The sequence below is a fragment of the Phyllobates terribilis genome, unplaced genomic scaffold, assembly GCF_046119375.1.
Source record: "Phyllobates terribilis strain yellow unplaced genomic scaffold, ASM4611937v1 Scaffold_8__6_contigs__length_399053987, whole genome shotgun sequence".
Taxonomy (NCBI): Eukaryota; Metazoa; Chordata; class Amphibia; order Anura; family Dendrobatidae; genus Phyllobates; species Phyllobates terribilis.
The window spans coordinates 366,286,521-366,313,188 of NW_027362768.1; the positions used below are offsets into that span (position 1 = coordinate 366,286,521).

Genomic DNA, 26,668 nt, shown 5'->3' on the forward strand with positions numbered 1-26,668 from the left:
TGAGGCTGATGGTGGGTGCGCAGCTTGGTGGGATAACCCCCAACGGGAGGGGTATAGCCTCAGAGGGGACAGGCGCAGAGGATGGGGGTTGTGGTGGTGCGGTGCAGCCGGTAATGATGACAGACTCGGGTTGTGCAGTTAAGGGTCTTTACTTACTGCAGATGTTCCTGGTCACTCTAGCTCCAAGTGACCTCCCGAGCCGTGCTGCGTCCACCAGGTCCTGGATCCAGCCAACCCCCAAACAAGTCCGGAGCGTGGCCCTGAGCTCTCCCTCTGTCCTTTCTTCAGCCGTCCCCACCAGTGATTCACCTAAATCCAGCTCCCTCGGGCCTTCTGTTGGGCAACCTTTGGCCTAAGGTTCCCTGACCCTCCATGTGGTGTGCCTTCAGGGTGAATGTAGTGGGTGACCGTGACAGACACTGCCCACGGTCTCCGGTCTCTGGCTGGGGAATGTCTTTGCCCCCACCAGCTTGGGTTCCGGTACCCTTCTGCTGACTCCTCACCCGGTGTTCTTATTTGGGTTCTTGGGTCCCTTCTTTGTCCCCCTCTGGGTCTTTCTGCACTCCACTCTCTCTCCAGGGCTGTTGTTTCTTTCTCTCTCTTGCTGCAGGCTTGTCCTCTGCATCTGACTTCCTCTCTGCGTCTGACCCTGATCTTTGATGGTGCCCACCTTATATACACCCTCTATGTGTGAGCTCAGGTGACCAGCACCCAATGAGCTCCTATCACTACCCAGACTGCTCCCCCTATCTGCCCCTACACTACATGGGATGTTCCTCCCCCCTCCCACTCCAGCCAGGAACAGGCTCGGTCGCACCTGCACATTTCTAAGTGGGAGTGCCGTCGGCCTGCTCCTCTGGAATGGGATGTATGTAGTGCATGCAGTCTATCTGAGCTCAGTTCCACACTCCTTCCTTACCCGGGAGTGGAATATCACACCTCTGGGTTGAGGTGCAATACCCCTGTAGCAGCCGAATCCTCAGGGTGCTACATTCCCCCCTGGTAAATCACAGCACGTCCTCGGGCTGCAAGACATAAAACACCAAAACATACAAATTTTTATAAACATGTAAAACACATAAAACATATATATATAAAACTTTCTCGTCGTCTTTTTCTTTCTTCCTCCTCTGGTCACCGTGCAACTCGTGACCAGGTAAAGTGCGACAGTCTTTTGAAAAACAGTTTCTCATATAAAACCGGTAGGGGGCGCTTTAGGAAGCGCAACTATGTACAGGGAAATTTTGGCCGTTCTCAGTCCCCGGCCAGGTAAAGGGAAAGGGATGGCTGCTCACAGTCCTCAGCCTGGTATGGAAGGGGTCACACAGGTAAACAGTTCACTGGTCCCAACGGGGACTAAACTTTAAAGCAGCCACGGTTACTTGGGTACCCCGACAGGTAACTATATACAGTCCTTTGTACTATTTCAGTCATAGTACCTTCTAGCCTTGAACCCGTCCGGGTCTTCTGGCTCCTCCTGCCTACACCGCAACTCCTCCTCCGTCAGGCGGTGCACGTGGAGGGCATAAGGTCCCTTGGCACACTTGTGCCGGGTGAACGTTACCTCGTCACCGACGTAGAGGTCACGGCCTTTGTGACCCTCTGGCAGGTGGGACTCGACGTCCCGTCGAGTAACGAAGACGTCACCCATGGTGTTCCGGTCCCTTATGAAGCCCCACCCATGCTGCGCATTAAACTTTATTACCGTCCCGATGGTACGGGGACGATCTGCTGCACGGGGGTTCCTTCTGGTCCGACTCTTTTGCTCCGCGCTGCGGGTCTGGGCCCATTGCTCTCTGGCCCGCCTCTCCTCCCGCTCTCTCTTGAACTCTGCCAGCTGTTGACGGCAACACTCGGTACGCTCTGCTGCAGCTGCCCGAGTCTCTCCGGTGAACCCCATCAAATCTTCTCCCGTGGGGTCCCACACGAACTGGGCTTCCTCGAGTGGAGGCGAGACCCGAGTCACGGGCTTCGGAGCCGGGATTAGGGGCTCACACAAGGGCCCCAACTTCTTTTGTCGCTCCAGTTCCAAGAATTCTTTGGGCCAGATGAAAGGCCGCCCGTCCGGCCACGTTAGCTGGCTGAAGGGGTCCTCTCCCAGATATGGCACCCTAGGTATTACGGGCGCGGGCGCGGTGGTGGTGGCGCCCGGGTTGCCCAGGCCTTGCGGCCAGGCCTGGGGCACCTGGAAGGTGAAGGGCACCGTTAGGACGGCGGCGCCCTGGGTTACCTGGCCTTGCGACCAGGCCGGAGGCTCCGCGGAGGTAGATGGCTCTGCTTTGGATGCGGCGCCCGGAAATGCTAGGCCCTGTGACCAGGCCGGAGGCTCCTCTTCCGGCGCCACGCTCCGGGTCACGATGCGTGACGTCATCGGGGTCGCGACGGCGGCTTCCGGTCGGGGCCTAGTCGGTGGCGGTGTCATGGCGGTCTCGGGTACGGCCGGGGGACTTTCGGGCTCTGCGACGGGGAGCTGGGGCAGGTGGGTGGTCTTCCGGTATGGGGTATAGGCATCCCCCTTACCTGCTGCCATACGTCTCGCTCCCTCTTCTGCGCCGTCTCCGGCCTTGGGTCCTCCCGCGTCATCCGCAGAGGTAGTCGGTGTCTTCTTCCAAGGGAGCGGGTTCCGTGGGCGGATTCCAGCTTGCTGGGCCATCTCCCGGCCCCACTCCGCCAGGATCTCCCTCTGCACTCGGGCCATCCTTCCCGCGAGGCCCTCCAGGGCACTCCGCGCGCACTCCCGGTCTCGGGGAAGCTGCGCCAGGATCTCCGCTAAGCCTAGCGGGGTTGTTGACTCCAGCAGGCTCCTGACCATCGGGTCGGTGCTGCTCTGCTCTCCTCCTTCTTCCTCCAGCAGGCTCCTGGCCAGCGGGCCGGTGCTGCTCTGCTGCCGCTCCATTCCCGGGTCTACTCTTTCTCTGCTCGACTCCGGGTGCTCTCGCTCTAGACACCTTGCCTCCGGGTGCGCTCGTTCTAGACTGCTCCAAGCGGCACCCATCTTTTCTCTTTTCTTTCGTCTCCTCCTACTTCGAGGGCGGTCCCGGGGCAACTCGGTGACTGTCAGCTCCAGGGGGAGTTCTTTCACGCTGACAGACACCTCCAGCATCACAGTCTCTGTTGGTGGGGGCGGTTTCCACTTTTGGCGCCATTTTCTGTCCCGGCCCACGATGGGAGGTGGCCTCTTGCTCTCCTTTGGCACGCCCATAATGGCGTCCGCTGCTCTTCCAAGGCGGGAAATCTGCGGTTTTGGCGGGAATCGCTTCCCAGTGGCGGGAAACTCTGCAGATGGCGGGAACAAGCTGGAAATGGCGGACAATCGGCGGGAAACGACTGGTGATGGAGTCCGATGGCGTGGACCCTCCGGAACCGGCAGGAGTCTTCTTTCTGAGGTAAACTTGCACTTTTCTTCAGGCACGCAGTACCCGGGTGTTGCGGGCACGTAATCCTGCCGACTACGCCAAAGTTGACGCGCCCCCTGGGACATATTCCTTTTTGAGGGGAATACCCGGCACCGGATCAGATGGGGGGGGTTGTAGTCTCCGAGCGGCTGTGACCCGGTCCCGTGCCCAGGGCGTCAAGCTCAGTGTTATGTGGCAGTCCTTACTGATGTTATTAAAGTTCGTTGTGTCGACTACGCCACCCGTTGTGATGCGGTCACTGTGGCCGCCGCTGCTGCAGGGTCCGCTGAGGCTGATGGTGGGTGCGCAGCTTGGTGGGATAACCCCCAACGGGAGGGGTATAGCCTCAGAGGGGACAGGCGCAGAGGATGGGGGTTGTGGTGGTGCGGTGCAGCCGGTAATGATGACAGACTCGGGTTGTGCAGTTAAGGGTCTTTACTTACTGCAGATGTTCCTGGTCACTCTAGCTCCAAGTGACCTCCCGAGCCGTGCTGCGTCCACCAGGTCCTGGATCCAGCCAACCCCCAAACAAGTCCGGAGCGTGGCCCTGAGCTCTCCCTCTGTCCTTTCTTCAGCCGTCCCCACCAGTGATTCACCTAAATCCAGCTCCCTCGGGCCTTCTGTTGGGCAACCTTTGGCCTAAGGTTCCCTGACCCTCCATGTGGTGTGCCTTCAGGGTGAATGTAGTGGGTGACCGTGACAGACACTGCCCACGGTCTCCGGTCTCTGGCTGGGGAATGTCTTTGCCCCCACCAGCTTGGGTTCCGGTACCCTTCTGCTGACTCCTCACCCGGTGTTCTTATTTGGGTTCTTGGGTCCCTTCTTTGTCCCCCTCTGGGTCTTTCTGCACTCCACTCTCTCTCCAGGGCTGTTGTTTCTTTCTCTCTCTTGCTGCAGGCTTGTCCTCTGCATCTGACTTCCTCTCTGCGTCTGACCCTGATCTTTGATGGTGCCCACCTTATATACACCCTCTATGTGTGAGCTCAGGTGACCAGCACCCAATGAGCTCCTATCACTACCCAGACTGCTCCCCCTATCTGCCCCTACACTACATGGGATGTTCCTCCCCCCTCCCACTCCAGCCAGGAACAGGCTCGGTCGCACCTGCACATTTCTAAGTGGGAGTGCCGTCGGCCTGCTCCTCTGGAATGGGATGTATGTAGTGCATGCAGTCTATCTGAGCTCAGTTCCACACTCCTTCCTTACCCGGGAGTGGAATATCACACCTCTGGGTTGAGGTGCAATACCCCTGTAGCAGCCGAATCCTCAGGGTGCTACAATTGCACTCACTGTATGCCCTATAACTGTGTAGCCGAACCGCTCCTTTTGTTACAGAAACATATCCTACAAGACATATCTGGTTGACTGGCCTGATATTGATGTGAATGGTCCCTGTTCCTCCTGCTCGTTCTCCTTTGCCACTACCTCATCCATCATTTATCACCTGAAGCTTTGTTTTAAAGGGAGTCATAGAACTTGGATAGTAGCAGGAAAACATCCAGCAATCCTCGGAGGAGGTAGGATATGCGCCAAAACGCTGACCACCTCAGGCCTAGCCGCTACTACATACATGCGCTTGCATTACAACAAAACAAAGCAGATGCTAACTTCTATCATCCTCATCATGCTCCTCACCTTGGCACTCTCAACTCCCCTGATGGAGAAGCCAGGGCCCACCGGAGGAGTCTGATAGTCCGGTGGGCTCAGCCAATGCTGCCCTAAAGCAGGCCAGGCTAAGAAAAGTGTGGGAAAGGTTAACGGGACACATAGGGGTGGGGACTGAGTATGGATTCCAGGCCGCCAACACAGCCATGACGTGGTGGCCAGATTCCGCCTCCACATGCCTAAAAGGCCCAATTTCAAGTTCAAGCAAGCAAGCAGTATGGTATTGCAGCCTGGGGGTGGGTGGGTGGCAGGCTGCATACTTGAGCTTGTATTGCAAGGAATGGGGGAGGTACAATTTAACACTGCCCTGGGACTAGAACTTGCATGGGGATAGTTGCAAGTCTGCATGTTCTGATGCGGTAAGGATCACTTATGATGGGCACACTTTTAGACAGTTACCTGGGAGTCAGAGATGCTTCCAGGGGTCTTCCCCATGCTGTTCCCTTGTCTTTTCAGCACTTTATGCATGTGTCACACAGCACATGGCCAGATAAGGTTGTAAAATGTTAAAATGACATTTCACGGTGAATGCATTTGTCATAGTTGAAAGCAATACAAAAGTGCAAAAACGCATAAAAAATGCTACTTGTGAACATAGCCGAAGGTGTGGAGGAGTATTTTTGTTTTTGGTCATTTATTTTAACTTATACACAAGTATTTTCACTGGAAAGGATGTTCCTTAACATATTTCACAGGAAAAAAGTTTCACTTTCGTTTTTGAACGTTTTATTGTGAGCCTGTAAAAGTGGCTTAATACCTCTGACCACGTTGTTGACAGCAGTGACCTGGGGGTCAGAAATGCTTCCTGGGGCGATCCCCATGCTGTCCCCATGTCATTTGAGCACTGTCACTATCGTTTTGGGCACTTGTTAGGGATTTAAAAGACTGCCGGGGGTGCCACCGCAAAAATGCTCGAGTCTCCCATAGACTACCATTGGGCTCGTTGCTCGGGTCGAGCACCCGAGTATCACGGCGAGCTCGGCCCGAGCTTCGAGCACCCGAGCATTTTAGTGCTCGCTCAACACTAGTGGGAATGAAGATCCAATGCTTTTCGCCACAGGAGGTAGCTTCCTCAGAGGTTAAGAAATATATATTAGCCTGCTGTTATGTCTCAGTTCCCTTCTATTTCTATTCTTTGATTATTTATCCACCCATTGCTGTTTGGGTGACTCCACGCCACTCAGTACTGGTACGGGCCTTTGTATCTATGGTACATAGGTGGCATCAACCTTCTTGTGATTAAACCACAGGAATAAGATTATAGAACTCAACCGGCGACTTTAGAAAAGCTGCAATAACCTACTAACAAGTAAAGCAATAAAACAATTAGGATCATTGATGTTTCTGCGGCTGCACGGTACATTTTCTGCGCCCGCAGAAGGAGTTGGCACCGCTCCGCTCGCCGTCACCATCCTTCCTTTAATTAAACACCATTAAAAGCTGCTCTCTTACAAGAGGCTCCGAATGTGCCGACGTTCCCGGTAATAATGAACACCAGCTCCTGTAGTTACTCCTCGGACTCCATAATGGAGCAATCTGTCATCATTACTAACTGCTGCCGAAGCTCGGCCTCTCTCAGAGGAACTGAGGAAATCTGTCTGACCTGAATTAAGCATTTGGATCAGATTGGAAAGTCTGGGCGAGGGGTCTGCGGGAAGTGGAAGAAAAATCGACACTGCTTATCGTGCAGGTTTTTCTGGTGACCATGTGCCAATATCTAACCCCCTGGAGATGCAGACTTTTTTTTATACTTTTTAGCTTTCGTTTTTTTCTTCCTCTCCTTCCAAGAGTCATAACTTTTTTACCTTTCCATCCTTTAAGCAGTATGATGGCTTGTTTTTTTTGCGGAGCGAGTTGTAGTTTGGAATGACACCATTCACTTTAACATATATTGTAGTGAAAAATGGGGAAAAATATTCCAAAGGGGTCATATGGTGAAGAAAAAGGCAATTCTGACATTGTTTTTCCAGGTTCTAATGGTTTTCCTTTTGCGGTAACTTTACCTTTGTTCTGTACGGTTAGGGTGATACCAGTTTTATATACTTTATCTTACATTTTCAAACGTTAAATAAAATGGGGTTGTGTGGTCATATTCTGAGAGTCATAACGTTTTTGACAACACAATCTGACCTGCGATCACGTCTCACAGGAAAATTTGGGGCTGGATCTTGGAATGGACACCCAAAACACTATTCAACTGTTTGAATGCCGCTTTCACAACCGACAGCGGCATCTAAGGGGTTAAGCTGCTCTGAACGGAACCAGTTAGACTTCCTAGTGCTCACATAGTACCCAACGTATCATCATAACTCCCACTTTACGCTCCTAGTCCTTCTCCCCCACTGACCCCACCGCGCTCAGAATCCCCTGTGTATGGTAGTAGTGGTCATACATGCACACTCCAGCTCCGGAGGACCCAGAGAATTGAATGAACGGTGGTCATACATGCACAATACTACTCCAGTCATATGGGAGACGAGGGACCTCCATTCTCTGGATCATTGGGAGTCCCAGTACTTAAATAAATAAATGTTATTTGGGGGATAATCCCTACCAACTATCTAATGTCTATATGACCCAGCTAAAAGTTGAAGCAAGGATCATCTGACATGTGAATTTTAACCTGCCCCATCGTGTGCTCCTTTACAGGCGTTTATATAGTGATTAAGGTAAATTCTAAACTTCAGGCTACCTTCAGCCACCACTAGAGGGAGCTTAAGAGCTCACTGCATACATCTGTCCCATTCAACTCAATGATAAAACTGTCTTCAGACAGCTCCACCTAGTGGTGGCTGTATAGTTAATCTCTGAAGGTTTTGGGACCCCATATGTAAGAAAAACAGATCTCTGACCGATATAAAAAGATATTAGGAAATTAATCACCACTGAATATTGGAACGAAGAACGACAGGAAGATAAATGGAAGACGTTCACTTATCGGCTTCAGTAATTGCTATATAATTTAATTCCCTCTACGTTGTACCTGAATATTTTTAGCATCTTTGAAGATTAATCTCATTCTAGTCTTAATTACTTCTGCATAAATTATACCCGCTGATAATAACGGCATTACCCTCTGACCCCTCCAAATCTCGGTGGTGGATGTCTGCGGCTCACTAATGTCATTTGTATAATGAATGCTTCGGAGGTAATCGCATTTAAGTCATTATCTGCCGAGATAATATTAGGATACCAGTAACGTTTCCATTTTAATGATATAACCTGCCCAGGAAGGTAACCTGACGCCCCATATTTCATTTACCTCCATGTTTGCCCATTTTTTTCTCTAGGAACATCCGACAAAGCATATATTCTCCAGGCACGACAACCGCCACATATTCCCGAGCTCCGTCTTCTCGTTTGAGAACGTAAGTACGAAAAATACTGCCGTGATTTATATCCTATACAACCATATATTGCAACGGCACAAGACAAAATCAAACATTAACACCTTGAAGACACAGAATTTTTTTTTTTTTTTTTCGTCATTTTATGAGACTCTTTTTAACTTTCTTTTAATGAAGCCGTACGGGGCTTGTTGTTGTTTTTTTTTTGCCGCAGTTATAATTTTTATTGATATCGTACTGCATATATATAGGACTTTTTAATAGTTTTTTATTCCTTGTTTTGAGGGAAGGCAAAGTGTTAAAAAAAAAGCTATTCTGGAATTTAAATTTTTATATATTTTTTTATTTATAGTTTATGGGTTAACTATTTTTTTAATTTTAAAGATTAGATAAGAATCAATTTATTTTCCTTTTATGTTTTTTAATATTCTCAATTGGGAAAAGAAGGAATATATAGATTTTATATAGTTTTTTTTATTTACAGAGTAGGGGTTAAATCATTTTTTAATTTTAAAGATTAGACGAAACGCAATTTATTTTTTTTTAATTTTCTCAATTGGAAAAAGAAGGGAGATTAAAAGTTTTAGTTTTTGAAAAAATAAATAAATAAACCTTTTGGGGGGGGTATTTCAAATATATATATATTTTTTAGTTCCCCTTCCTCGGAGACTTGCAATACCACAATACTGCCAAAAAGTACCAACATGCTAGATCAAAAATAAGGAAATCACATGTAGTTGTCCTGAAGAAGGACTCTGAAACGCGTTGACAAATTGATCACTTTATCCTGAGATCTTAATTTTTCGACTGCATTGAAAATCAGCAGCGCAGAGAAAATCCTCCTTCCCTTTTATTCGTTCAAGAAGTACCAAGATGTCAGTGATCTTGGCTTTCAATAGGCCTCAGGCTTGGCTGCCATCTTTATTAGTTAAAGAGGTTGTCTCAACATAAATAAAGTGCAAAGTGCCTGTAAAAATAAGCAATTTTTTTCAATATCCTCTCCGCGATTTTTAAATCTCTCTTGTTTAATACTCATTACTGGCCACCTCTGCAGTCTATCAGAGGTGGCCGAGCATGCGCATCTCTTACAAACTCATCTTAATTCAGCTTGTAAGCAGTGTCCCTGAGTTTTTCCAATACTGCATCAGGGAGCACACAGTTCAGACCAGCGGCGCCACTTACCCAAACTGTTAATCTTCAGGAGTGCACCGTCCCCCGGCAAATACGAAGATGGGAGGCAGAGGAGCGGTGCGCTCGTGAATATTAAACTTTACAACAACTCTTTCCAAACATTAACGTCTTTTGCTCTGAAGGACCCATCGTGCCCTTTTACTCCAATAGTTACTGTGTAATGCTTTATTTCTCCTGTGGGGGCACTGCAGGGAAATTAAACCTTTACTACCAGATTCTAGCTGATCGCTGGAGGTCACAGCAGCGAGAAAACATTGGAAATCTCCTATCAAAAACCCTTTAAAGTAGGAGAAATCAATGACACAACAGCTGGACATTAGGCCAACTTTATTTTTCTAATCCCCCGGCTGCCCCTTTAATAAATGAACTGATTGAGAGAACTAAGAATAAGGTTTTATTGTGGCAGCCATACTCCTGAAGGTTAATTGCCAACCTTCCTTGGCACACAATGAATAGTCCGTCCGCAGAAGAGCGACTACCCCGGGCCGCCTTAGCATCTGTGCAGGTTTATGAATGCGCTCACTTGCCGTTAGTTCTCCCTGGTGTCACCTAATTAGGCTCGTGTATTTGAATTCTAAATTGGGCATTTAATTTACGGGAAGGATACAGCGATTCCATCCTCTGGAGACTCTACCCAGTAATGACGGTGCCCATGCCAGGCTGCCTAAGTACATATTTTTATGACATTTCACTCTGCGGATCGGAGAACTAACTCCATACGGTGACAGAGCCACCAATTACCTTTATAATCCCGGTGATCGTGCCGCCATTTATTCTGCAATACACAATCAAAGGACAGAAATTCTCCAAAGTGTTCACAAAACACAACGCAACGAGGATGGAAAAAAAAAAAATACCGCCGAGAGGCAAAAATGTGCAGGCAGTGATTGAGGAGCGGCTCGGGGATTTCTCTCCTTTGTACGTCTTTGTTTTTCATACGTCTTGATGAAAGATCAAATTATGGATGTAAATTATGAGGATGCTTTCACGCGTGGTGGTTGGTTTTTGCCCATATTTTGCAAAAACGTGGTGAAAAATACAGAAAATTGTACCAAGTGTGAACACAACCCAAAGGTTACATTATTCAGTAATCTTCAATTAAAACTAAGGGGGTATGAATACTTCTGCAACCATTTTCTATTGCTATGATGACCTCAAATGATAGAGAAATTTGCAAATAGGCTAAATTATATCCTACCATTCTGTGTACCCAGCCCTCATGCAGAACTATGTGACTCCATGGTAACAGACTACCAAGAATCTCTGTGTAGTCTGATCTTGCAGTCAGGTATTGCCATCTTTTCTTTGCCGGAGTCACATAGCTGCACAATCAGACTACATATAGGGTTTGTATGTAGTCTGTTACCATGGAGACATGTAGATCTGCAGTGGAGTTGGATGCACAAAAGTATAGGTATCTTTTAATCAAGGCTATTTGCAAAAATGTTTGTTGCATTAAAGAAACAGCCATTCAGATCATGATAATGTTTACAACAGCAGAAGGTGAATGTGTTGATCTTGCAGGAGGCAGTGACCTCTCCTCTGATTATGGATGTTAGGGGAGAAGCCGTGTTCATTGGCGAAGGGTAAAATGTGAGTACAAACAGGCAACAGGCTCACCACAGCAGAGCAGAGGATTTTAGGATAAGAGTGTGTTGATTTTGCTGGAGGCAGTGACCTATTCTTTCATGTTATTATACTAGTGAGGCACCTACATCATAAAGAATAATGACACTGGGTTTAGGCCGTTCCTCTATGAGGCTCAAATAGTCTTTTTACATGAAATAGACTTACACTATTTTTTTTTTCCTTTAAGGGATTGGGGAAGAAAAAACTTCTGAAATTTAGGGAGTCCTATAACTTTACCCACTGGACCCCCATGGAGGAAGAACTGAAGAGGCAGAGACCACTCATCAGCACCTACCGGACCGACTTCTGGAGGAAAGATGATGAGAAGGGGAAGGTAGTATCTCAGGTTCTGGTTCCCAGGCTTACCCGCGCAACTTCAGCTTCATGTTCAGGGTTGACAACGACCTATAGACACATGTTGAGAAGCCGCGGTGATCTACACGCCTCACAGAACTCCATCACAACGGACATCACTCTGATCTCTAATAAGACCAGAGCGGGGACGAGTGGAGTATCGCTGCCGAGAGCCATGTCCGCTCCTTATAAGCGTCTGACCGTGTCTGACTGCCTCGTATGGCCCAGTCCAGACAGAGTAAAAACAGACAGTGCCCAAACCATGGATCCGTCTTATTAATGTATGTCCCTCCGTGAAACCCTGCCCAGATCCATTTTTTTATTTTCATATAATCCAGTGAAATCAGGCGAACCAAAACTAAAACCAAAGGGTTTTTTACAGCTATTTTGGAACTAGAACTGAGCAGATCTGACAAAATTTGAATTTACCAAAACACGCAAATTTTTAAATGAAATTAGATTCGTAGGGAAGTTATTTTCTGCGAACTGATTGTCCCTTATTATACCTTCGGGGTAATTAACGTAAAATGTAAAAAAGCAAAAATAAAAAAGCAATACTCACCTCACCGCTCACTTGTCCAGCCCCTCTGCTGCTCGCTGCACACCGTCTGGTCCTCAGAGCCACTTATTCTTCTCTGCATCTCCCGGCTGGGACTTCCAGCTGCGACCAGGCCACTGAGGTCACTGCGCACTACATGTCATGATGTCACAGACATGCGATGCACAGTCACCTCTGATGCCTAGTTTTGAGCAGAAATCCCAGCCTAGAATGAAGGAAAGAAGAGGACCTGAGAACCACTGCATGCCAACCGGTCCTCTTCTTTCTGCTATTGCATCTTCGACTTGGTCACTTAAGGCCGGGACTTCCAGCTGCGACCAGGCTTCTGAGGTCACTGAGCGCTGCATGTTATGATGTCACGGACATGCGATGCACAGTCACCTCTGAGGCCTAGTTGGGAGCAGAAATCCCGGCCTAGAATGAAGGAAAGAAGAGGGCCCGAGAACCACTGCATGTCACCCGGTCCTCTTCTTTCTGCTATTGCATCTTCGACTTGGTCACTTTAGGCTGGGACTTCCAGCTGCGACCAGGCCACTGAGGTCACTGCGCGCTGCATGTTATGATGTCATGGATATGTGACTGTCGAGCCCAGGGGATGGGGACAACTCGGTACCCGGGCCTTTGCCTGGTTTGGGGGTGTCGCGGTGGTCGGCTCCTGGGCCCGTACCCTGGGGTCACTCTTGAAAAAGGGGATTGGAACTTAGATAAAATAAATAAACAGTTTGTGACGCCACCTGTGGTACCTGGTAAGGATTACCAGCACTGCTTCAGACCTCCGGGGGGTGTTGGGACGGCAGCCGAGGTGTTTCTGCTCCCCACAGGCGGAGCGGGCCCCCGTGGCAGGGTGGTGTGAAGGGATGCAGGAGAGAGGGGACCCAGCCGGGTCAGAGGAAGAACAGACACACACACCGGAACTAGTTTCAGTACCTTTACTGCAGATGGTAGTCAGGTATGGTCCAGGGTACTTGCTAGAAGGGTGTGCACTTCTGGACTTGCTCCCCAGTGAGCGGGTGTAAGGCCTCCTATCTGTATCTTCCTGTCTCTCTCCCTGGAGCTTCTGACCTGCCTGGAACAGGGTCTGGCTCCCTTGATGTTTCTCTCACCCGTCTTGCTTGGTGGCGAGGGTTTTCCCACTGGTTACCATTATCCCTTGACGCTGGGGCCTTCGTGGTACCTAGTCCTCTAAATGTGCGGTATTCACGGGTGGACTGAGGGATATGAAATCCTCCTCAGTATGCCGGATTCTCTACTGGGCATGGAGGTCCCAATAGGCTCGGGCCCGGTACCCGGCTTGCATCAGGGGACGAACCCTCTGTGGTTCCTCTGTCCCTCATGGCTCTTCTCTTCTCCTTGCCTTCTAGCCCACTCTAGGCTCTCCACTAGCCAGACTTGGCTGCAGCTTGGGCCTAGCCTGGCTTTCAGCCACATAGACTTCAGCTTGTCTGGTGCTGCAGCATCGTGTCACACTCACTGCTTCCCAATGACTGACTTCCTGAACTCCACCCCCCAGTATATATATACCTGACAGGGCTCCATCTAGTGGACTTGGGTGGAGGTGTCTGCATATATTGAGGCCACTGGGGAGAATCCATCTGTGCAACATCCAGGAGTTCTGTGACAGCCTGCAGGCGCAGGGCGTCACATGACATACAGTCACCTCTGAGGCCTAGTTGTGGGCAGAAGTCTCGGCCTAGAATGAAGGAAAGAAGAGGACCTGAGAACCACTGCATGCCATCTGGTCCTCTTCTTTCTGCTGTTGCATTTTCGACCTGTTCACTCTGGGCCGGTACTTTCAGCCAACATCATAAAAGAAATCCAGAACCAAATAATGAAGGGATTTGCCCATCAGAAACATTTATGCCATCTCTGTTATGGGTCCCCCTCCTGGGACCTCCACCCACATTTTATTTTCTGCATTGATAAAAAAAAATAATCTGGCATTATCATACAGTATATACAAGTATATATTAGTGTGTATATTTCTTTGTTTATATATCAGATTCATTATGGTGTAAATTTCCATTTTGTTTTCTATTTAGCCATCTTTTTATAATGAGTTAATTTTTTTTATATAAAATTGTGATCATGAACTACTACACTGTTTTTATCCTCTAGGTTATCATATTACAAGCAATTTTTTTGTCATAAAATTTATGTATTTTAAGCTCTTAAAAATAAATATCAATTTTATTTTCTCAGGATGACATGCATCTGCTTTGCGTTCTTTCCTCGATGTGACATTTCTGTTTAGCACATTATGAAATGTTTAGAAATAATACAATTTAATTTAAAATTTGTGCAAGTATTTGTGCTTTCAGCTATAATTAAGTCTTTGTACGCAGAAAATTATTTAAAAATTGGAAGATAAGGGAGTGTGTACCATAGAGAGGTCTCCTACAGTGGGGAAAATGAGTATTTGATCCTCTGCCGATTTTGCAAGTTTTCTCGCCTACAAAGAATGGAGAATTTTTACACTTCACCTGTGAGAGAGACAGCATAAAAAAAAATCCAGAAAATCACATTGTATGATTTTTACAGAATTAATTTGCATTGTATTGCATGAAATAAGTATTTGATACAATAGAAAAACAGAACTTAATAATTGGTACAGAAACCTTTGTTTGCAATTACGGAGGTCAGACATTGCCTGTAGCTCTTGACCAAGTTTGCTCACACTGCAGTAGGGATTTTGGCCCCCTCCTCCATACAGATGGAAGTTGTTGGCCAAAATCTCACGACACATGTGCCCATCCATCCTCCCTTCAATACAGTGCAGTTGTAGCGCCCCGAGGGTTCGGTCGCTACAGAGGTATTGCATCTCACCCAGAGGTGTGATATCTCACTTCCAGGTAAGGATGGAGTGTTGCTCAGGACCCTAACACCCACATGCACTACACCACATTTCCGGGGGACAGGGCGACAATGCTCCCAAGAGTGAGCACAACTGCCCCTGTCCCTGGCTGGAGTGGGGGGAGGGAACACCGAGGAAGGGGGAACCCGGTAGTGTGTGGGTGGGGAGAGTAGATCCAGGGTGCACTGGAAAGGGGAGTATATATGGTGGGCACCATCTTGGAGTCAGGGAGAAAAAGGAGAGAGAGAAGAGAGAGCAGAGAGAGAAGAAGGCTGGGAGCAGGGGCTCTGTACGGGCTCTGCTCCGCAGGCAGGCCAAGTATCAAGGCCTGAGCCTGGAGGGGAAGAAAGGAGAGGAGGGGAACGGAGGAGGCTCCAGGAGTGGAGTGAAGGGACCCCAGGGGTACGGATCGGCCAGTCGCCACCGTACGCCCGCCGCAACTACCCTCAGCTAGTAACCGGAGGCCGTGGCATTGCACGTGTTACGGCCCCTCACTACACCCGTTAGGAAGGCACCATATAGGGCCCAGGGAAGCGGAACATACGTTTGCCCGCCAAACCTGAGGCAGCTGGACAGAAACGTGGTCAATTGTGGGGTACGACGGGCCAGAGAAAGGACACACGAAGGGGGTCCTGAAAAGCATTCCAAAGGTACCTGGGAGTTGGCCGAGCCCCTCACCTGGTGAGCACAGTACTATGTGGGCAGCCATTACCTGCAGAAGTGGCTTGGAGTGTAAAACTGTGAGTAAAAGACCCTGGACTGCGTCACTGGACTCTGAGTCATTACTGTTGCTCCCGCGCACCATCACCCCCACCATCTGCACCCGTGGGGAGTTATACTACCCTCTGCTGCGCACACAACATCAGTCTCAGCGCTCTGCCCCGCAGCGGCGGTTCTCAGTGACCGCAATCCACGGGTGGCGTAGTCGGACATTTAAACATTACAAACCAAATAAACAGATCCGCCACTGGTTTGACCACCCTGAGCCACGGGACCGGGTCGCCGCCACGGAGACAACAAACCCCCAGCATTACACAGAGACCCGGCTCCGGGTATTCCTCCACACACGGCCCAGGGGGCGTGTCACAGTCGTCCTGTCCCCTTTGCAGAACAGCACCCCCAAAGTGTGATGTTTCCCCCATCATGCTTCACGGCTGGGACCGTGTTCTTGAGGTTGTACTCATTCTTCTTCCTCCAAACACGGCAAGTAGAGTTGATAACAAAAAGTTTTATTTTGGTCTTATCTGACCACATGACCTTCTCCCATGCCTCCTTTGGATAATGCAGATGGTCATTGGTGAATTTCAAACTGACTTGGACATGTGCTGGTGTGAGCAGGGGAATCTTGTGTGCCCTGCAGGAGTTTAATCCATAACGGCGTAGTTTGTTACTAACAGTAATGTTTGAGACTGTGTTCCCAGCTCTCTTCAGGTCATTGACCAGGTCCTCCCGTGTAGTTCTGGGCTGATTCCTGACCTTTCACAGAATCATCCTTACCCTACGAGGCGAGATCTTGCATGGAGCCCCAGACCGAGGAAGATTGACAGTCATCTTGTGTTTCTTCCATTTTCTAATAATTGTGCCAACAGTTGTTGCCTTCTCACCAAGCTGCTTGCCTATTGTCCTGTAGCCCATCTCAGCCTTGTGCAGGGCTACAATTTTATCCCTGGTGTCCTTAGACAGCTCTTTGGTCTTGGCCATGGTGGAGAGGTCGGAGTGTGATTGAGTGTGTGGACAGGTGTCTTTTATACAGGTAACAAGTTCAAACAGGTGCAAATAATACAGGTAATGAGTGCAGAGCAGGAGGGCTTCTTAAAGAAAAACTAACAGGTCTGTGAGAGCCGGACTTCCTGCAGGTTGGTAGGTGATCAAATACTTATTTCATGCAATAAAATGCAATTTTATTATTTAAAAATCATGTAATGTGATTTTCTGGTTTTTCGTTTTTGATTCTGTCTCTCACAGGTGAAGTGACCTACGATAAAAATTACAGATCTCTCCATTCTTTGTAGGTGGGAAAACTTGCAAAATCGACAGGGGATCAAATACTTATTTTCCCGACTGTATATGTGTCAGAAGGTTTGGAAGCCTCTATTTTACCCCCACAGGAAAAAAATATTCACAGTTCTACCTGTAGTCATTATTTTAGGATCTATTTTTAGGGAGAGAAAAATGGAGGCCTGATCACGGATTAAGCAAAATTATTTCTCGTTGTGAAGTGGGGGAGGGAATCTTTTTTTTCTTTTGCAATTTTTCTTTTCTCATACATTTAATGAAAAACCTCCCTGACATTTTCCACATAAACGTCACAAATACGTCTCACTCAAGTAAAGAAGCCATTTGTTATTTCTATCAAGGCCTGATCGATTGTATAAAATTACATGTTGGAAGCCATAGCTCATCAGGCGCAAAACACGCAGGAAGCCGGTCACCACGAGGGGCCTATTGTGCCTCGCAAACGGGAAACTGAAAAGCATTTTTCATTACTGTCAAAAGCGCTAAATATATCCCGCACCTGCTCGTCCGCTCCCTCCTCACCCACGGGTGAAACACTTACCGCCGTCGTCTCATCACCTTCTTCCTTCTGTACATGAATACAATGTGAAAGCTGAACCAAAAGTCCCAAAATTAAAAGGAGATGAATCCATTACAAATTAATGAAGCTGCTAACAACGAAAAGTGAAAGATAAGAAAAATTAATTTTTCTTAAAGGGCAACACCAGCCATATATGTGAATGCTCCTAGAGTCCCCTTAGGTGGATGGGATCGTAAATATGTCAGTGCACCAATTACTTGCATAGGTGTTATAATTAAAGGGGTTGTCTATACTCATCATAGAGGGAGTCCCCTAGTCAGGACATCCTTTTTGAGATGGCAAAGAGTTACTCTATGGTTCTGGAGGACTTGTGCAATCCTGGTTTTACAATAATGAAAAAGATTCTGTTTGAAGGCTACGACGACCCAATTTTTGATTGGCGCAATCTAATCAATTTTTAAACACCTCCAAACTTTTGTGTATACAATTCCTATGCACACCTATGTGTCTCCATGGTTACAGACTACAAACAAACCCTGCGCAGTCTGATTGTACAGTCGTGTGTTACTCTACTCCCTCTGCCCCCTTTTCTTGCTAACCTGCTGCATACTAATTAACATTGGCATAAACTCCGCTCGTTTTGTTGCCCAGCTCGAAGGTCATTCTCATGGTAAACGGGACTGATGTCAGGTGCTACAAACAAACAGCAGATGTAAGAAAAGGCTGCAGGATCAGACTACACATTGTGGGTAGTCTGTAACTACGGAAACACGTAAGTCTGAATAGGAGCTGTGTACACAAACAATTTTCTTTATTTTAGATGCATCTCTTGTATTACCTGTCCTGGAACCTGTGATGGACCCTACTCTCTTCTCCTTTGCTGCAGACCACGATGACATTGCCAAGTAACTGGACTAATTCCTTTGACATCATCATCCAAAGCCTTTTAAGGCCGACTCAGACTGCTATGTGCTGTCAGAGTATATTCAGTAAGTTTGGCAATCAGATCTGTCTACTTCAGGAGTTTTGCTTCGCCATCCATTTCTCTCAACTGGCTGATCATCTCTTCAGGGAACTTTTTCTTATCATTTATCTGCATTTATCTCAGGGCTCAGATCGGCGGTTAACCATTTGACTGCTGTAAACACAATGAATACTTCCCTGCTTATACTGGTGCTGCACACTATTATGCTGTTGCAACAGTGTGTACTCTTTTCTGAAAGTTAGTATCCAGTTTGCCTGTTCATCATTTCTCCCTACGTCTTTGCCATTGACCATCAGTCTGCTGATAGCATTCAACTCTGCCATTAACCATTTGATTGCTGCAAGTTTTGTACTGACTGTACATCTACAGTTCCGGTGTACATCCACTTTTCTGGCTCTCGCTTATTCACATGCTGTCCGACAAGTCTTGTTCGCTGTGCTACCGCCTTAGGTTCATGTTGCTCACACTGACTACCCTTTACTATAATCTTCCAATCTGGACCTCTCACACTTAGCATAAGCAGTGGTCACTTTGGCTGTTGTTGTATTGCATATTCAGCCATTCTTTTGGTGCCCAGTGATGATCCGATGAGATCCCCAGCGATGAGCTGATTGTTGAGCTTCAATCACAAGACCAGTTGTCAGAATAAGATATCCTCTTAAAAGAAAGGTTTTATTCTCCTAAAATCTATGCTTTGTTTTGGTGTATGGAAACATTTTTATCCTAATTTTTTACAGTGTATCAGTGCTCTCTTCTCTTTGTGTCACGCAAGCTGTGGGAAAGACTAGGTGCAAAACGAAGGGAAGAGGGGAAGGGAGCCCAGACACTAGGGAAAGGGGGAGTGGAGACCTCCTAGGCTCATCTGATATCACCCTGTCTCCCCTATCGTCCCTATATTGGTTTCTCACCAATCGCCGCACAGGAACCTAAACCCTGTATCCCCCTAGAGCTTGACCCTGGATAGGGAAGGGGGATGAGCACTAGTCAGTCCCCACTAGCAACTAAAGACAACAAGGGAGACAAACACGGGGGAAAATAACTTACCTTGAGCCAACTTCAGAGAGATTAAACCACACGTCCTCCTAGCACCTGAGAGGACGTAAGCCAACTGCAATAGCTCCAAGCCTTCACAAGGGAACATGTGAATATCACCGGCACCTCCCTGTAGCAAACAGAAAGTATTTAAACACCCAAGCCTGGGTGTCATTTAGCAGAAGGGAGGTGTCCGCTTAGTACTAGAGTGAGACAGATCTAAGAAGGTGTCTGTAATGCCAGACGAAGAGATCTTCTGCAACCAACTGCAGGGCGACTGTCTGTCACATCTGACACACCCGTGACACTTTGCTCCTGTATCATTAGGACATGATCAGGACATTTTTTTAACCTCTGGATGTAAACAAGAAAGTTTCTATTTTTTAACAACAAACAGAGATTTTGAGGGAAAAAAAAAACACATAAACCTGAAACCTTTGCCTCTTCCCAATAAAAGTCGAGACCAACCTTCAAAGGTACAATGTAGAGCTTTGTAAAGTCTGCAAAAAAAACACTTCTCAAGACAGAGACCATTTCTAAGAGGCAGATCTTCCGAATCTTTCACCCTCCATCTCACTTCTTGATCAAGAACATTAGTGACATCTGCAATGCTCAGCTTCAGAAATCCTGCAGAGAGGAGACGCCTTTACATACAGCAGACTGAGCTCTCTCTGGGCTGTTTTAAAGTTTTGGTGTTTTTTTAAGGGCATGTGCACATAGAACTCAAGAGGTACTCAAAGTTTTTGAGGGGTTTTGAGGATTTGGAGAGTTTCTCAGTTCGATTCAAAAAGTGTGCACATAACCTTAGTGGAAACTCTCCAAATTCTCCAAAAAAACATGGAGTTTCTGCTCTAAAAACTGAGCAAAGAGATTAGTGTTTTTCTTTTTCTGAAGAGGTTTTGAAAGAGTTTTTTCTTTCCTAAAGTCTTTTCTTGTGTCTTGCTGCTGTGCTCAGTTTTGGAAACTATCTTCCACAGCTTCACCTTTGTAGCAGTTTGTCGGTTCCTCACCCAGTTTTAAGTCTCCTAAACAGCTGTTTCAGTTAATGACTGCCCATATAAAAAAAAACGATGATCATTATCATCTGTTTGGTATAATTAGCTTCTTATACCCCTGACAATAATCCTACAAAATCCCTGACTCTATGGGCGTGTACCTAGAAGAGGTGATGGAGGTAAAGGGCGAGCACCAAATATTGATGGAATTTACATTTCTCTTTTGTTCCTTCACTTGCATTTTGGTAATTGATAAAAAAAAAAAAAACCTGCCTAAAATATTTGTCCAGTACTGTATACATACAGTATACATACAGCACAAGCTTCTTGTTCTCGCTAATGATCATTCGAGGGATCTGACGCTGATCCTTATTTTCTGTTCCGATCCATTTGTCAAAACAAAATTTCAATTAAGTTGAGTACAAGGGAGAGACGTGATCCCCTCATCCCTCCTACCTCCAAATCTAATCTCACTGATAACACCAGCTCGGCCATGTCGGGTATTATTGCTTAAAAAAAATGGATTTCTTCAGGCGAGTTGTAGAAAGCGCAGAAGTATTTGTCGTGGGATTGAGATAAGAAGCGGGTCACCTGTACACAAATAATTGAGATAGGTGATCAGCAGAAGGCGACAGATCACTAAGTCAATGTACAAAAAAATCTAATACATGTTTTGTACTTGTCCTGTGTCGAATTGACGGGGATTTATAGGATTTATATCTGGATGTTATTATGAGTGCGGGGGCACCTGAAGGATAAAGAATATCCTCAGAAACAGAGGAGAACAGAGGAGAAATACCAAAAATTCTGCTGCTTTCATCCAGTATTCGACAATCCAGCCAGGGATGGACTAAGAGTAATATGGCCCTCCTAGGTATGAAAGGGGTCTTCCCAAACAGGGACCACTATATAGATGAATTATAGATATAGATTCCACCTCTAGGATGAACACCAGCATGGAAAACAAGGGTCACTCCACCCCCGAGAGACTGAACCGAGAGGTGGTTTCCTCCACTCACTGCATCTATCAGACATTTCTGTCACGTCCTGTGGATATATCATGAATGTCTATGCTGTTAATGCCCCTTCAAAGATTATGGGTCCATGATATGCTTGGTTTGAGGAGCACTCATGGTTTCTATGTTTGGGGTTGTCCACCTCAGGGGACAATTTTTTTACTTTTTTTTTTTACTTAAATGCATGCATTTTGGGATAAAAAAAAAAATAAAAATTTTGCAATTAGGTTTCATTAAAAATGTTGCATCGTTTTGCTTTTTCTCTGCACATTCGACTTTTAAAAAAACATTAAAAAAAATTAAAAACTCTCCCATTGGATCGGGCAGAATGAGCTAAAGAAGACAAATGGTGCAAAATATTTAATGAAACCCGATTACAAAAATTATTTTTTATACAAAAAATAAAACATGCATATAACCGAGAAAAAAAATGTCCCTAAAAGTTGTACAACTCCTTTTAATAAGTATTATAATTGACTAAGAGGGAAGTGTCTATGGAACCAGGGCCCAATTGAAAGTTTTCTCCTGAAATCCGGCATACTACTGCAGAAGAAATCACAAATATTCTCCAATTGGCTTTATCCCAAAGGGCTTCTACGGCACCTATAGATATTCAGTATGAGTGTATGGGATTTGTGACGCTTTGTGGAGTAATATAATATTGGACGGTGTGAACAGCTCTATAATATCAAAGCAGAACTGTCAATCATGCTGAAGTCCCGCCCACGCAGAGCCGCTCAGCAGAGTAAGCCGCTAGGATGACCCCGCAGAGGACAGAAGTCTCTCTTTTACTGTAATACTCCAGCTTTTATGCATGTTACACCCTGCAAAATATTTATTTATGGACTTTTCATCCTTTTAACCCCAAACCTTCGCCCTGGGAGGGGTCCCTGTTTTGTTTCTTCATATCAGAAGATGAAGGTTTATGTAACAGGTCGTAAGGCCGCCCATTCTCCGAGCCGGTGTTGATAACACAAATTGAAGTGTGACTTTCTGGGACAAGTTTGCATAAAATACAAAGAAAAAGAAAAAAAAAATCTAATGGAGGATTTGTGACAAAATAAAGAAAATTCACAGATTTCCACTGGCAGAACATGACGCAAAGCGAAAATGGGGCAATGAGATGGGACGCCGCTGTCACCTCGCTCTGTGTTTGCTCACTTGCTGTTATTTTCCCTCTGTCTGAGAAAACAGAATGACCACGGGGACAGTCAGGAATAACTGCTGCTGCTGCCGAAATCCTGCCCGATACAACACAGCACAGCACTGGAAACCTTACAATGCAAAATAGATGATCCGCCATGTTGTCATCCATCTCTTCTTCCATATTGTCCTGCGTGGTCCAAGGTCATAGCAGAGGGTGAAGTAGCCAGAATCCCTCCGATATATGAGACCCATGGGCATCACTATCAGCAGCTACAGAGTCCAATTTGTATCCTGTGTGTGTGTAGCTTATATCCAGCTTGTGATATTCTCATCTCCAAGATCCTATCCCAATATATATTTGGTGTAATAATAATAATATTAGCAAATACCTCCAATTAGAAAATTTGGTATAGGTTTTCTTATTCGCTATGTTTCTTTCCTCATGTGCAGGCATTGCAGGACCTTATGTATCCATGGTTACGACCACTAGCAACTGGCTAACTAATTGTCACTATTTCAGTGGTCATAATCATGGATACCCAAGGTCCTGCAATGCCTGCACATGAGGAAAGAGACATAGTGAATCAGAAGAACTATACTACATTTCTCATTGGAGGTATTTGCTAATATTATTATTATTACACCTACTACATATTGGGATAGGATCTTGGAGATGGGAATACCCCTTTAATGTGTGGTGATGTTGGGGCATGGGTAACATAGAAAAATAGAAGGGTAGAGTTGGAGGGGACCTCCGGGGTCCTCGTGTCCAACCCCCTGCTCAAAGCAGGTTTCACTAACCCATCTCAGACAGACGTCTGTCCAGCCTCTGTTTGAAGACTTCCATTGAAGGAGAACTCACCACCTCTCGTGGCCGCCTGTTCCACTCATTGATCTCCTCACTGTCAAAAAGTGTCTTCTAATATCTAATCTGTATCTTCTCCCTGTCAGGTTTATCCCATTGCTTCTCGTGTTTCCATGTGTAAATGAGAATAAGGATGATCCCTGTACAATGTGACAGCCCTTCAGATAGTTGTAGACGGCTATTAAGTCTCCTCTCAGTCTTCTTTTTTAGCAAGCTAAACACTCCTAGATACTCTAACCGTTCCTCGTAGGACATAGTTTGCAGTACGCTCACCATCCTGGTCGCTCTTCTCTGAACTTGCTCCAGTTTCTTCATGTCTTTTTTAAAATGTGGTGCCCAGAACTGGACACAGTATTCCCGATGCGGCCTGACCAAGGAGGAATAGAGGGGGATAATTACTTCACGTGATCTGGACTCTATGCTTCTAATACATCCCAGAACTGTATTTGCCTTTTTTTGCTGCTGCATCACACTGTTGACTCATGTATAGACTGTGATCTATTAGTATACCCAATTCTTTTTCACACGTGATTTTTCTTAGCCATATTCCTCCTATTCTGTATATGCTTTTTATCCATTTTTCTTGCCCAGATGTAGGACTTTGCATTTCTCCCTGTTAAAAAACATTGTTAGTTGCTGCCCACTGCTCCAGTTTGCTTAGGTCTTTTTGAATCCTCTCTCTCTCTTCTCTAGTTGTAGCTATCCCTCCTAGCTTTGTGTCATCAGCAAATGTAATCAGTTTACCCTCAATTCCTCCATCTAAATCATTGATAAAGATGTTGAACAACACAAGGTCCAGGACAGAGCCCTGTGGTACCCCACTTGAGACATTCTTCCAACTAGATGTGGGTACTTTGTGTGTGTAGCTTATATCCAGCTTGTGATGAATGTGTGATTAATGCTTGTGCGACATGTGTACTATGAGTGTAGCTTATATCCAGTGTGTGAGTGATGTGTGATCGGTACTTATGTGACATGTGTACTTTGTGTGTAGCTTATATAACCAGCAAGTGCATGGTGCTTGTGTGGCATAAGTCTTATGTCCGAGTAGTGCCTGCGCCCTGGCTGCACGTGGCACATGAGCGGCTTTGGTGAAGAATGTGAGTGGCACAGACCTGACATGAAGATGGATAATGTGCCCATGGGTCCTGTGAGTGAGCAATGCTTGTGTGTCAGGGTGTAAGTGGCACGTGTGTAATCTGTGTCGGGGGCTTGTGCAGTAGATTTGCAGAATTGGTAATTGTCATTGGTGCATGTTTTGTGTCCATTATACGGTTGGCATGCGTGCAGCATTTGGATGATATGTGCAGTATGTTGGTGGTACATATGTACTGTGTTGTGTGTGGCAAATGTGCGTATATACTTGATACACAGGGGTCCTGTATGTCAGTGCCCCCCCCCCCCAAGCCTTCAACGATGAAAGAAAGTGACACCAGTTGGTTGCTTGCTTCAACTTTTTATCATATAGTTTATGCATACACTGAATATTTTTTTTTTTTTTAAGACAACTGCGTGTTAAAAACAGAAAAACGAAAAATCTTAATAAAAAATAAATCCCTTAAAAAGTGTCACATGTTGTCCAAAACGAACAGTAAGAACCCGGCTTGGCTTGAAATCACATTCGAACTTAACGACAATGGACAAGATTCTGACTTCTCACGAGTAAGATTGTCAATCATACTAAGCAAATATTACTTTCTACTACCTAGTGTTTTTTGGTCTACTTTATCGTTTTTTTATATCATCATCCACATGTGTACGTCAGTTTGGATACAACTTTCTACTGTACTTCTAGAATATTACTCAGTTGGTCTTACTCTACTGTGCTACTCAGATGAATCTAGACTTGATCTTATACGGAGGCAACCAAGTCTGATAATGTCCTGGATTTATCCAGAGATTAATCTCCTTGGTCTTCATCGATCTTCTGTCCATTAAACTATCTTCCAACGAAGAATGGTAGATAATCGAGCACTGTAGGTCTCCAATCTACATGACGAGAGATGATCAGGCACTTTCCACTACCAACGTTGTTGGTTGAGTTTTTTTTAAGATTCTTCTCATATGTCCTCCAAGACACAAAGAGCTTCCACAGCACAGCTGGGTCCCTGTGCCACCCCACCAATGACGAAGAGCATGTTGTTGGACTGAATGCTAGAGCATGAACATCTTCCTGTAGGCATGGAGGGCAAAAATTCCCATCTCTTTTTCACCATGTTAAAGCCTTCTACCGAGCTCAAAGGTGAGGGTTGGTTACCTATTGGAGAAAAAACACATGTAAAGGATATAAATCCAATCCAAAAAATTTCCTATAAATCCACAAAATCGATTTTGGATTATCTAGAACAATGTTTCTCAACTTCAGTCCAGTCCAGGTCATGAGAATTAAGGACAGCAAATTATGATTACCTAAAAACATGACCCATTGAGAGGGCAAAAGTTAAGAAACACTGATGTAGAACATGTATGAAGAGAAGAAACCTTATGTTAAAGTCATAATGGAAGTCCATCAACCTGTTTTGGGTTCAGTTTATCACCCACCCCAATCATGGGACAAGAGGACCAAGCATTTTCCCTTCTCATTCTGTCTAAATATCTTAGACTCGTCCCCTTTACCTTGTTTTTTACCATTTTGGAGCCATTTGATGGCGAGAGTGATTTTAGGCTTGGTACACACAGAGGTTTTTCTTAGGAGAACACATTCAAAGTATTTTTCATTAGGAATCTGCTTTAGGAAATGCTCATGTTTTGGGGAGTTTTTAGAGAATATTTTCTTTTCCTGAAGAAGTTTTGAAGAATTTTTTCAGAATCCTAAAGAGGTTTTGAAGAGTTTTGGAACAGTTTTTCAGAGTAGTTTGCAGCCTTTTGATTGGAGGAGATTCCATCAAAATCCTCTATAGAAGAGACATGAACTGATTCTTTTCCTTCCACCAGGCGTTTTTTCAAAACCTCTTCAAGAAAAATAAAAGTTAAATAGAGACTCACTCCTCATAAGAACAGCAAAGTGGATTTCCCATAGGAAAGTGTTTTATAATCATTTTTTGGTGAGGATTTTGTAGACCATCTACTCCCAAAAACGTTGTATCCGTATACCTTACAAGG

At 45.9% G+C, this 26,668-nt stretch overlaps 2 protein-coding genes across 2 annotated transcripts in view; one reads left to right on the forward strand and one right to left on the reverse strand.

Annotated features, from left to right (window-relative positions):
• The window catches only part of CIMIP7 (ciliary microtubule inner protein 7), a 61,671-nt gene extending 47,327 nt beyond the window's left edge, over nucleotides 1-14,344 (forward strand). Inside the window, exons 3-4 of the mRNA XM_073644837.1 lie at nucleotides 8,351-8,428; nucleotides 11,415-14,344. Coding sequence (XP_073500938.1) covers nucleotides 8,351-8,428; nucleotides 11,415-11,861 — 525 coding nt within the window. The 3' untranslated portion in view covers nucleotides 11,862-14,344. The remainder of the gene's footprint in view (nucleotides 1-8,350; nucleotides 8,429-11,414) is intronic.
• Nucleotides 14,345-25,006: 10,662 nt separating this feature from the next.
• The window catches only part of KLHDC8B (kelch domain containing 8B), a 156,569-nt gene continuing 154,907 nt past the window's right edge, over nucleotides 25,007-26,668 (reverse strand). The window contains exon 6 of the mRNA XM_073644838.1: nucleotides 25,007-25,823. Within this exon, the coding sequence (XP_073500939.1) occupies nucleotides 25,627-25,823 (197 nt within the window). The 3' untranslated portion in view covers nucleotides 25,007-25,626. The remainder of the gene's footprint in view (nucleotides 25,824-26,668) is intronic.